General features: G+C 51.5%; 1 protein-coding gene across 1 annotated transcript in view; it reads right to left on the bottom strand.

Annotated features, from left to right (window-relative positions):
* The window catches only part of szt2 (SZT2 subunit of KICSTOR complex), a 29,539-nt gene that overhangs the window by 5,012 nt on the left and 12,762 nt on the right, over window positions 1-11,765 (bottom strand). Inside the window, 26 exon segments of the mRNA XM_080506347.1 lie at window positions 5-99; window positions 736-866; window positions 940-987; window positions 1,130-1,390; window positions 1,485-1,582; window positions 1,725-1,885; window positions 2,485-2,801; window positions 3,052-3,222; window positions 3,456-3,540; window positions 4,095-4,259; window positions 4,899-5,017; window positions 5,170-5,341; window positions 5,760-5,868; window positions 5,942-6,044; window positions 6,321-6,473; window positions 6,555-6,675; window positions 6,772-6,898; window positions 7,649-7,787; window positions 8,200-8,271; window positions 8,611-9,193; window positions 9,270-9,455; window positions 9,537-9,606; window positions 9,707-9,823; window positions 10,220-10,355; window positions 10,895-11,218; window positions 11,608-11,686. Coding sequence (XP_080362473.1) covers window positions 5-99; window positions 736-866; window positions 940-987; window positions 1,130-1,390; window positions 1,485-1,582; window positions 1,725-1,885; window positions 2,485-2,801; window positions 3,052-3,222; window positions 3,456-3,540; window positions 4,095-4,259; window positions 4,899-5,017; window positions 5,170-5,341; window positions 5,760-5,868; window positions 5,942-6,044; window positions 6,321-6,473; window positions 6,555-6,675; window positions 6,772-6,898; window positions 7,649-7,787; window positions 8,200-8,271; window positions 8,611-9,193; window positions 9,270-9,455; window positions 9,537-9,606; window positions 9,707-9,823; window positions 10,220-10,355; window positions 10,895-11,218; window positions 11,608-11,686 — 4,142 coding nt within the window.

The following is an 11,765-nucleotide window of genomic DNA, read 5'->3' as shown; positions in this document are numbered from 1 at the left end:
CCACGGTGAGCGCGCGTTCTGCCACTTCACCAGCCGGACCAGGTCCCGGTTCAGAGCCGCGCCCAGGTCCAGGGACCAGTTGTAGCTGTACAGCGCCACCTAGTGGGGGGGGGGGGGGGGGGGGTCATTACAGTCTGCAGCGTTTCAGCTACCAACACTTTCACATATTTAACCCTTTTACCCAAAATGTTCAAGTTTTTTGTTTTTGTTTCCGTGAAGGAAATGTTTGACGTTTTTATGTTTTCGCGCCACAGTGACGTTTCAAAAATGCTAAAAATTTAACAAAAACTTTCAAAACATCGTCGTGGACACGCGAAACGTTTCTTTAACAAGACGAAGCATTGTCTCTGAATTGTTGTCGTGGGAAGCCGCTAGCTAGCTAGCTAGCGTACGTCACCTGCTTGTCCACGACGCTGACCAGCAGGAATCCTTGTCTCGGCCCAAGCGACTCGGCTAGCGCCGCCGCCACCACCCCGCCTCCACTTTCACATATTTAACCTTTTTACCCAAAATGTTCAAGTTTTTTGTTTTTGTTTCCGTGAAGGAAAAGTTTTACGTTTTTATGTTTTCGCGCCACAGTGACGTTTCAAAAATGCTAAAAAATTAACAAAAACATCGTCGTGGAAACACGAAACGTTTCTTTAACAAGACAAAATATTCAAAACGAAGCGTTGTCTCTGAACTGTTGTCGTGGGAAGCCGCTAGCTCACTAGCTCGCTAGCTAGCGTACGTCACCTGCTTGTCCACGACGCTGACCAGCAGGAAGCGTTGTCTCGGCCCAAGCGACTCGGCTGGCGCCGCCGCCGCCCCACCGCCGCCGCCGTCACTCGCCTCCAGAGCCTCGAACCGTTGGAAACCTTTATGAGCTGAACGAGAGAACGAGAGAACGTTCAGCGGAGGTTCCTACAATACCGCCGCTGCTTTGCCATAAAAACATACGTGTGAAACGATTCATCGCCGCCATGTTTTCCTCGTCCGCGCTGTCGTCTGCAGGCGGACACGGTGATGATGTCACAGCGAGACGAAAAAAAAAAAACAACAACACACAAACAGTTTTTTTGTTAACGAAGAAGGTGAAACTTTTCATGAACGACGTCGCGACGTCACGGTTCACGTTCACGCTAGTTACCAGCCTCGGCGCTGCAGCGCCACTGCTGGAAGTTCCGTCCAATCAGGATGAAGCTCTGCGAGGACAGCGGGGGAGGGGCGGGGGTCGGGCCGAGCGACGTCGGGAGGAAGACGTCGCCGGACGACCGCCTCGTCCTCTCGAACACTTTCACCGCCGTGTCGCCGGCTAGCGCCGCGACCAGGCTAACGAACTCCCAGAGAATCGACGGAACCAGGAAGTGAGAGGAAAGTTCACAGGAAGAAAACTGGATGGAGGGACAACCTGAGAGAGAGAGAGAGAGAGAGAGAGAGAGAGAGAGAGAGATTCAGAGAGAGAGGGAGAAGAAAACACTCCGTCTCCACGGTAACGGACATACCCAGTTTGGCCATGAAGGAAATCCAGGACTTGCAGGAGTCCTGGTAGACCGGGTTCAGGGTCCCGGTGTCGCCCTCGTCCAGCTGGAACGCCCCTTTCCTGCAGGGACAGAGACCGTCACAGATCCACCAGACCCTGGTGCTGGACCAGACCCCTGGTGCTGGACCAGATCCCGGTGCTGGACCAGACCCTTGGTGCTGGACCAGACCCCGGTGCTGGACCAGACCCTTGGTGCTCCCACCTTGGGGTCTGTTCCAGGTCCAGGGTCCGGTCCTGGCTCCACTGCTGCTTGACGCTCTCCGTCTTGTGGCGCCGCCGCGCCGCCCGGCCCTCCTCGCCTCGCTCCTGAACGATGTCGTCCGTCGTCTTCGGACTCCCCAGTTCTGTCGAGTCGGGTTTACTCTGAAACATCGGACGGCACCAACTGGTTACTATTGGTATTGGTACTGGTATCGGTGCTGTTATCGGTACTCTGTATCGGTAGGTGAAGGTTAGTACTGGTATCGGTACTGGTATCATTATTCTGTATCGGTACTCTGTATCGGTAGGTGATGGTTAGTACTGATATCAGTACTCTGTATTGTAGGTTAATGTTGGTAGTGGTATCGGTACTCTGTATCGTAGGTGGAGGTTAGTACTGGTATCAGTACTCTGTATCGGTAGCCAAAGGTTAGTACTTGTATTGGTACTGGTAGCAGTAAGTAGTTAATGTTGGTAGTGGTATCGGTACTCTGTATCGTAGGTGAAGGTTAGTACTGGTATCGGTACTGGTATTGGTATTCTGTATCGGTAGGTGAAGGTTAGCACTGCTATCAGTACTCTGTATCGGTAGGTGAAGGTTACTACTGGTATCGGTACTGGTATCAGTACTCTGTATCGGTAGGTGAAGGTTAGCACTGGTATCGGTACTGGTATCAGTACTCTGTATCGGTAGCCAAAGGTTAGTACTGGTATTGGTACTGGCATCAGTAAGTAGTTAATGTTGGTAGTGGTATTGGTACCAGGATGTCCCAGAAGCTGCGGCGGGTCTTCCCGGTGGGCGTGGTGGACTCGGGGTTGGCTCCGCCCCCGCCGGCGGCTCCTCTGAACGCGCTCCGCTGCCGGACGCCGTCCCTGGCGTCCCTCACGTCGGGCGCCGCGCTGGCGCTCGCCTCGTCGCTCTGCCCCCTGGTGGCCGCCACGCACAGCGGGTTGGGCAGGACGCGCAGCTCCATGACGGCGTCGGCCAGCGCGTGCCGCAGCGCCCCCTGGAGTTTGTCGCTCAGCTGCAGCGGGCTGATGTTTCCCTGCTCCCAGATGTCGAAGCGCACGCAGAGATCTGGCGGGAAAAACACCAAAACATCTGTAAGGCCAGCGGTCCAGCTGTTCCTCTGCACTGTAGTAGTAGGAGGAGGCCCAGCAGGGGGCAGTGTGGGGGTTCAGCGCCTTGCTCAAGGACACTCCAGCAGGTGGAGATGGGGAATCGAACCTGCAACCTTCCAATTGGGAGACGTCCGCCCCGTTGTTGTTGTTGTTGCTCTGAAAATTACTTTTGCCCCCCCCCGACGAAGTAAAGAGTTCTACGTCACCTGGTGCTGCGGGGCCGCTGGTTTCCACGGCGACCACGGCGGTCAGCTCCTGGAAGTGTTCGGGGTGCAGCGGGGCGCCGCAGCGGTCCGGCCTCTGGGGGGCGCCGCCGTCCGGCGTGGCGACCGGCCGGCCGGCGGCGTCCACGAAGGAGAGCGTGACGCAGGCGACGCCTGAAACGCACCGCGGCCGGGGACACGTCGGTCAGAACGCGTTTCCACGGCAACGAGGAAACGTTCGGCTTTTGTTTCAGAGAAGTTTCACATTTACACAACGTGAGAAGAAGAAAGGAGGAGGAGGAGGAAAATTAAGAAAAAAGAAAAAGACAGAAGAGAGAAAGGAATGGAGAAAAAAGAGAAGCATCTTCAGCCACAGACAGGAAGTGAAGTCGTGTTGGAGTCGTGACCTTTGCCTCCGGTTCCTTGACCTCCAGGTTTGTTGTACAGGTAGACGTCGCCGTCGGCCAGATCGCTACTCAGGTGCAGGGAGTGCTGCAGATTACACCAGATTACATCATATTAGACCAGATTACACCAGATTACATCATATTAGACCAGATTACACCAGATTAGACCAGATTACATTGGATTAGACCAGATTACATCATATTAGACCAGATTATAGTAGATTAGACCAGATTACATCATATTAGACCAGATTACACCAGATTATAGTAGATTAGACCAAATTACACCAGATTACATCATATTAGACCAGTTTACAGCAGATTAGACCAGATTGAAGCAGATTAGACCAGATTACAGTAGAGTAGATCATGTTACAGTAGATTGCAGCAGATCACAGTAGGTTAGACCAGATTACATCAGATTAGACCAGATTACAGTGGAGTAGATCATGTTACAGTAGATTACAGCAGATCACAGTAGGTTAGACCAGATTACAGGAGATTATATCAGATTACATGGTACCATATCGGATTATGAAGTTTCCTCCATGAGATAATTTCAGATTATTCCAGCAGATTACAGTAGACGAGGTGGGATTACCTTGAAGAGGTGGGATTACCTTGAAGAGGTGGGATTACCTTGAAGTGGTGCGCCGTGTTGCTGTCGGTGTACTTGGGCAGGTGGAGGAAGATGAGCAGGTTCTGACGGAGGTAGTGAGACACGGCGGCCAGGCGGCCATGACACCACGGGGGGAGGGCAAAGGTCATGACCTCCGTGGCCGGAGAGCCCGCCGGCTGGATGAACTGAGGGGGGAGGGGTGGAAACGCATCATCTCTCCATCCTGGACAATTAGAGAAAACTTCCCCTTTTTACGTCCTCGTTAGAGAAAAGTTTCCGTTTTTAAGTTTCCGTTCGAGGAAAGTTTCCGTTTTTACATTTTTGTTAAAGAAAAGTTTCAATTTTTAAGTTTCCGTAAGAGAAAAGTTTCAGTTTTTACGTTTCCAATAGAGAAAAGTTTCAGTTTTTACGTTTCTGTTAGAGAAAAATTTCAGTTTTTACGTTTCCGTTAAAGAAAAGTTTCAGTTTTTCAGTTTCCGTTAGAAAAAAGTTTCAGTTCTTCAGTTTCCGTTTGAGGAAAGTTTCCGTTTCTAAGTTTTCGTTCGAGGACAGTTTCCATTTTTACATTTTTGTTAAAGAAAAGTTTCAGTTTTTAAGTTTCTGTTAGAGAAAAGTATCAGTTTTTCAGTTTCCGTAAGAGAAAAGTTTCTGTTTCTAAGTTTCTGTTTTTGTTAAAGAAAATTTCCTTTTGAGGAAAGTTTTCATTTTTACATTTTTGTTAAAGAAAAGTTTCAGTTTTTACGTTTCCGTTAGAGAAAAGTTTCAGTTTTTACGTTTGCGTGAGAGAAAAGTTTCAAAGTGGTTGAAGAAAAGCTGCAGGGTACCTCGACGTCGGCCGGCGTTAGCTTGCAGTTGCGCACTAGCATGACGGTGATGATGTCCAGAGTCGTCTCGTCCAGACGTTTACGAAGAACTTTGACCAGCTCGTCCGTGATCTCTGGACCTGAAACCACCCAACCCTGCTCTGAGCATCACTGCTTCAAATATCCCTGCAGCTCCCCCCACAGGCCAGCAAGAGAACTGCAGCTCCCCCCACAGGCCAGAAAGAGAACTGCAGCTCCCCCACAGGCCAGCAAGAGAACTGCAGCTCCTCACCTGCAGCTCCCACTCCGTGCACCAGCAGCAGGATGTGCTTGTCCACTTGGCCCACTGCTCTGGATCCGTCCTGTGGCGGTCTGGATCCGTCCGAGGGTTCTATGGTCCCATCCTGGGGGGCTCTAGACCCGTCTGGCGGTTCCCTGGTCTCCTCCGGGGGGGCTCTGGGTCCCTGCGGTCAACAAACATGGCGGCACTCTGATTAGCGTTTGTGTCGTCTTGCGTGTTCTTTTAACGTCTGAACGAACCCGTGAGCGTTCTGGCGACACGTTCGTTCCAAAAACCAACGTGAAGCGTTCAGGCCTTTTACGCTGCACTTCCTGTTTCAACGTCAAACTTTGCGGTACGGGACTTTGGTCCCCGACCCCTTTTACGTAGACCCCCCCCCCCCGAGGATGGGTTCACTAAATATTCGTAAATTCAGTCCAAAATTGACAAGAATCTGGAATTTCTTTTCAAGATGGCCGAATTCCTGTTCAGCTTTTGGTGTGTGTGTCTTGTGGTGTTGCATACGTGTATCGAACTCGGCGGCTCTCGGGGAAACGTGACGCAGGGGCAGAATTTGGCGACTCCGCGCAGCGTAAACTCACCGTGAGGTCGTCGAACGGCTCCTGACTCCGCCCCAGAGCCACGGACCTCGCCGCGTGCGGGTTCCCGTCCACGTCCGAGTATTTCCCCGTCAGCGACGTCTCGCACAGCCTGGCGGCGAGAGAGTCGTCAACCGCGAGTCAAACTGCGACTTCGAAAGGTGGTTTCCGACGCGAGAACTGACCGCAGGTAGAAGACGGACTTCGTAGATCGTTCCTGGTAGACGAACATGTTCTTCCTGTTGACGACGCAGAACGAGTTCAGGACGGCGCGCAGGGCCTGCATCGCTGGAACGAGAGCGTAGACAGAACCTGAGCGAGGCTAGCGGGACAAAGCGCTCAAAGGCTGGAGGCAATAAAGACGCCGACTCCACTCCGCCGTCCGTTTCGTCTTTTACCGCCTCCACGAGCTGAACGTTTGAAGTGAAAAACGTAAAAAAAACGACGCGTTCATTTGAAACGTCGCCGTGGAAACATGAACCTTCTCCTGAACAAAGATCTGTTTTCACTTCAAACGCAAAACGTTTAAATGTTAAAAAAAAAACGAAGGTGTAGCCGGCTAACCTCGGGACACGCCCATGTTGGCGGCCATCTTGAGTCGGGGGTGGATGTGGATGGTCGTCGTCCAGACGACGTCGCAGGCGAAGTGCCCCGGGATGAACTGCATGGTGGCGGCGAGGTAATCCCGCGCCGCGTAGCTGTCGTCCGCTACGTAGTCTACATGCAGACCGGAACAGGGTCAGAGCCAGATTCGGGACCGGATCCCGGCCCGGGTCTGGGATCCGGTCCGGGTCTTACCGTCTGACGTATTGAGTCGCTGCCGGTACAGAGACTCGTTCTTCCAGATGTCGTCGTCGCTCTCGGCAACCAGCAGCGTGTTGCACACGTGACTGTCATGGAGGTCCTGCAGGAGCATGCGCTACACACACACACACACACACACACACACAAAGTTTAACGCGACCATGTAACAGAAGAACCTGTTTACCATGTTGTATCCAGAAGGTTCCTCTACTTGGTTGACGACTCGGCAGATTTCTCCGATCCGTCGGACGAACGTCTGGTGAAGATGAAGGTACTCGTCTTCCTCTTCCTCCTTCTTCTCTTCCTCACCTCTCATTTCTTTTTCCACTGACAAACACCTGACGGAAGAACCGGTTTCATGAAACGTTTGAAGTTCAGGAAACAGGAAACAGGAAACAGGGAAAGAGAACAGGAAGTGTTGGTGGAAGGGAACAGGAGGGAACAGAAGGGAACAGGAAGTGTTGGTGGAAGGGAACAGGAGGGAACAGAAGGGAACAGGAAGTGTTGTTGGAAGGGAACAGGAAGTGTTGGTGGAAGGGAACAGGAAGTGTTGGTGGAAGGGAACAGGAGGGAACAGAAGGGAACAGGAAGTGTTGGTGGAAGGGAACAGGAGGGAACAGAAGGGAACAGGAAGTGTTGTTGGAAGGGAACAGGAGGGAACAGAAGGGAACAGGAAGTGTTGGTGGAAGGGAACAGGAGGGAACAGAAGGGAACAGGAAGTGTTGGTGGAAGGGAACAGGAGGGAACAGAAGGGAACAGGAAGTGTTGTTGGAAGGGAACAGGAAGTGTTGGTGGAAGGGAACATGAGGGAACAGGAGGTGTTGGAGGAAGGGAACAGGAAGTGTTGGTGGAAGGGAACAGGAAGTGTTGACCCTCAGAGGTTATTTCACTCCAGAAGCTTCTTGTGGAACCAGCAAACAGAACGATTTCACATTTTTACCTTTTCGTTAACGGAAAGATTCTTGTTTCCACAATGTTTTGAAAATGATGTCTATGTACCCGAGTGTTTTCAAGAAGCTGTGCCAGTACTTCCTGCTTCCTGCGCGGAGGTATTCTCACAGGAATTGGGCGGGACTTCCTGGCCTCACCTGGAGTGGGAGTACACCTTCACTCGGTCTTGGTGAATCTCTACGATCAGCCAGAAGTCGGGCATCAGCGGCGACTGCCACTCCACCTCGTCCGGCGTCGTACTCTCGCACTCCGAGTCGCTGCTGCCACCGTCGTAGCCTAAAAGAGTACCGATATCAGTACGAACCTTTTGCTACCGATACCGAGTACCGATACCAGTACGAACCTTTAGCTACCGATACCGAGTACCGATACCAGTACGAACCATTAGCTACCGATACCGAGTACCGATACCAGTACGAACCTTTAGCTACCGATACCGAGTACTGATACCAGTACGAACCTTTAGCTACCGATACCGAGTACCAATACCAGTACGAACCTTTAGCTACCGATACCGAGTACCGATACCAGTACGAACCTTTAGCTACAGATACCGAGTACCGATACCAGTACGAACCTTTAGCTACCGATACCGAGTACCGATGCCAGTACGAACCTTTAGCTACAGATACCGAGTAGCAATACCAGTATGAACCTTAAGCTACCGATGCCGAGTACCGATACTCACCCTGCATGTCGGAGTCCAGGCTGCCCTGGCTGGAGACGACACTCTGGATGCGACTTGGCCGGAGTTTCACACCTGAAAAGACAGAAAAACGTTTCTCTACGAAGAATCGGGGGTGTATGCTAACTTCAACTATCGCGTAAAATCTACCGCTAACAGGAACAGAGAAGTAACTCAGGCCTGGTTAGAGCAACATTTCCACCAAAGGTCCAGTTACACGATAACGTTAAAACTTTCCTAGCGTTGTGTCGGCTCATGGTCAAACATTTCAAACATTTTGGAGTCTGTTTACATAATAACTTTAAAAATGTCAGTGTTTTAAGTGAAAACATGTCATTAAAATTATTCATCGTTTTTGGCTTTTCCGCCATTTCTGTGGAAGCGAAGACGCAACAGCAACGAGTTCTGACTCACCGTGAGACGCGGTCTGCATCGCCTCGGCGAGACAAGCGCTGGGTGGGGTCTTGGGCAGCGAGCCAGGCTCACCGGTGCTTCCTGTCTGGGTCTGACCGGCGGCGTCTGGGACTCTGGGTTCCGGGTCTTCACCGGGGTTTTCTGGGTTCTGGATTGCAACCTCCTGGGCTTGTGTCTCAAACACGGCGGCCTCTGGAGGGACCATGGGGTACTTCGAGGATTCCGTTGGGTACTTTGAGGATTCCGTTGGGTGCTTTGAGGATTCCGTTGGGTGCTTTGAGGATTCCGTTGGGTGCTTTGAAGATTCCGTTGGGTACTTTGAGGATTCCGTTGGGTGCTTTGAGGATTCCGTTGGGTGCTTTGAGGATTCCGTTGGGTACTTTGAGGATTCCGTTGGGTGCTTTGAGGATTCCGTTGGGTACTTTGAGGATTCCGTTGGGTGCTTTGAGGATTCCGTTGGGCACCTTTGGGGATACTTCAGGTCGTGGATCCTCTGACGATGTAGTCTACTGAGCGACACGTAGTAAAAACCTTCCTGGACGCCGTTCAGCACGTAGCCGGGGAACGACATGCGGCGGAACTCCTGCGGAAGCGACATACAGATTACCGTTGGGATAAAAAAAAAAGTAGCGGTGGACAATGGATTTGGGCGTTCTGACCTCTTTGAACTTCTCCAGCGACCGCTCCGACCCGAACACGAACTGCAGCGGGACGTCCTCGCAGCGGCAGTGCGGCCGGCCGGCGGAGCGCACGACGTGCTCGGCGACTTTGCGCAGTGTGGCGGAGTCGATGACGCGCGCGCAGCGCATTGCAGAGACGATCTCATCCTCCAGCAGCCAGCGGATCTGGAGGAAAAACCAACAAGTAAATAAACAACAGTTAAAAACAACAAGTTCTTCATGTTAAACACAGAAAACTCGCCTCACCTCGTCCATCGTGGCCAGAATTGCGAACTTGTGCGGCAGTGGCAGCTTAGCTAGCGTATCTCCAGAGACCCTGGTGAGAGACCTGAGTCAAAACCTGGTCATGGACCTGGACCTGGACCTGGACCTGGACCTGGACCTGGACCTGGACCAGAACCAGAACCTGGACCTACCCGTCACCCCCGGTTCCTCGTAGACCTTCCAGAACCGCCATGAGCTCCTCGTCAGACCGGTACGACGACGGTTGCCCAGGTGAGCGATTCAACGACACGCTGCTCTCCGACGCGTATCTGCAGCGTAAACAACGTAACAATGGTACAATTAACAAAAATCACATAATAATACAACTTCCTGTTCGCATTCAACTGGAAACTTTTGTGGGAAAACAGAAAAACTTGCTTAGTTTAAAAAAAATTATATTTATTAATTACATATTATTTATAATAGTATATAAACTTTAACCGATTAAACTTTAGGAATTGGTAATAAGTAAATGACAGTTTACTTCAATTAATTATTTACATTTTTCCTAAATTACTTCCAGTGATTTATTACTTTTAGTAATCTATTACGTCAAGGAATCTATTGCTAATGGACAAATGTAAATCCCAACAGTGGGATAACGTTAAAACTTAGCGTCGTCATGGAAACGAGCTCTGATCGCCGCGAGCCTGACAGAGACTCGCCTGTTGTGGTGGAAATCGTTCACGACTTCGATCTCCAGCGGCAGCGTCAAGACGAAGACGTCCAGCGTGACGGACAGTTCGCCCACGTCCGCCGACCGGAACGACTCGGCGTTTTCCAGACAGCCAATCAGCTCGCCTGCAGAGAGGACGCCATTTTGTTAGCACTTATCCGAGAGTGGCGACACGTCATGTTACGACTTATCACAGTGTCGAGGCGAGCAGTGATGCTACTGTGAGGTTAGCAGTGATGTTACTAGCTGTTATGCTACTAGCAGTGATGCTACTGTGAGGTTAGCAGTGATGCTACTGTGAGATTAGCAGTGATGCTACTCGCTGTTATGCTACTAGCAGTGATGCTACTGTGAGGTTAGCAGTGATGCTGCTCGCTGTTATGCTACTAGCAGTGATGCTACTGTGAGGTTAGCAGTGATGCTACTCGCTGTTGTGCTACTAGCAGTGATGCTACTGTGAGGTTAGCAGTGATGCTACGAGCTGTTATGCTACTAGCTGTTATGGTACTAACAGTGATGCTACTTTGAGGTTAGCAGTGATGCTACTCGCTGTTATGCTACTAGCAGTGACGCTACTAGCTGTTATGGTACTAGTAATGATGCTACTGTGAGGTTAGCAGTGATGCTACGAGCTGTTATGCTACTAGCAGTGATGCTAGCTCACCGAGGCAGGTCGGTAGGGTCGTTATCGGCGTGGAGCCGTGGCAGTTCTTGGCGTTGACCGAACAGGTGATGTGGAGGAACATGGGCAGCATGTCCAGCTGAGGTTCCGCCCCCGGCAGAGAATCTGCATCCCCATCCAGGATGCTGAAGGAGTCCTGGTCCTGGTTCACCGTGTTGGAGTCCGATGGGGACTGGGACCGGGACCGGGACCGGGACTGGGACCGGAACTCATCTGAGTGCTGAGGCGACGCCTCCATGTGCTCCTCGTACTCCACCACCAGGTCAGTGTCGCTTTCCGTCAGGACGCAGCAGCCCGACACACTTTCTACGTAAAAAACAATAAAATAGCTCAAAGTTAGTCACAGTATCGGTCCAGGCATCAGTCCTGGTACCAGTCCTATTATCGGCCCTTGATTCTATCCTGGTATCGGCCCAGGTATCAGTCCTGGTACCAGTCCTATTATCGGCCCTTGATTCTATCCTGGTATCGGTCCAGGTATCAGTCCTGGTACCAGTCCTATTATCGGCCCTTGATTCCATCCTAGTATCGGCCCTGGTATCAGTCCTATTATCGGCCCTTGATTCTATCCCGGTATCGGCTCTGGTATCAGTCCTGGTACCAGTCCTATTATCGGCCCTTGATTCTATCCCGGTATCGGTCCAGGTATCAGTCCTGGTACCAGTCGTATTATCGGCCCTGGTATCGGTACTGACCATCCTCGGTGGCCGGCTCGGCCTCAGACAGCAGCTCCTCGCTTGTCCTCCGCTCTCTCTCTCCGTCCTCCGACTCGTCCTGGAAACACAAACATGAGTTGAGTTTTCCGCGGCGACGCAGCAAAAAAAAACAAAAAACGAACCGTCAACAGAATTGC

Source organism: Blennius ocellaris (assembly GCF_963422515.1).
Source record: "Blennius ocellaris genome assembly, chromosome: 12".
Classification (NCBI taxonomy): domain Eukaryota; kingdom Metazoa; phylum Chordata; class Actinopteri; order Blenniiformes; family Blenniidae; genus Blennius; species Blennius ocellaris.
Note: the sequence above shows the minus strand (reverse complement) of the source record. Positions and strands in the feature narration are given on the sequence as shown.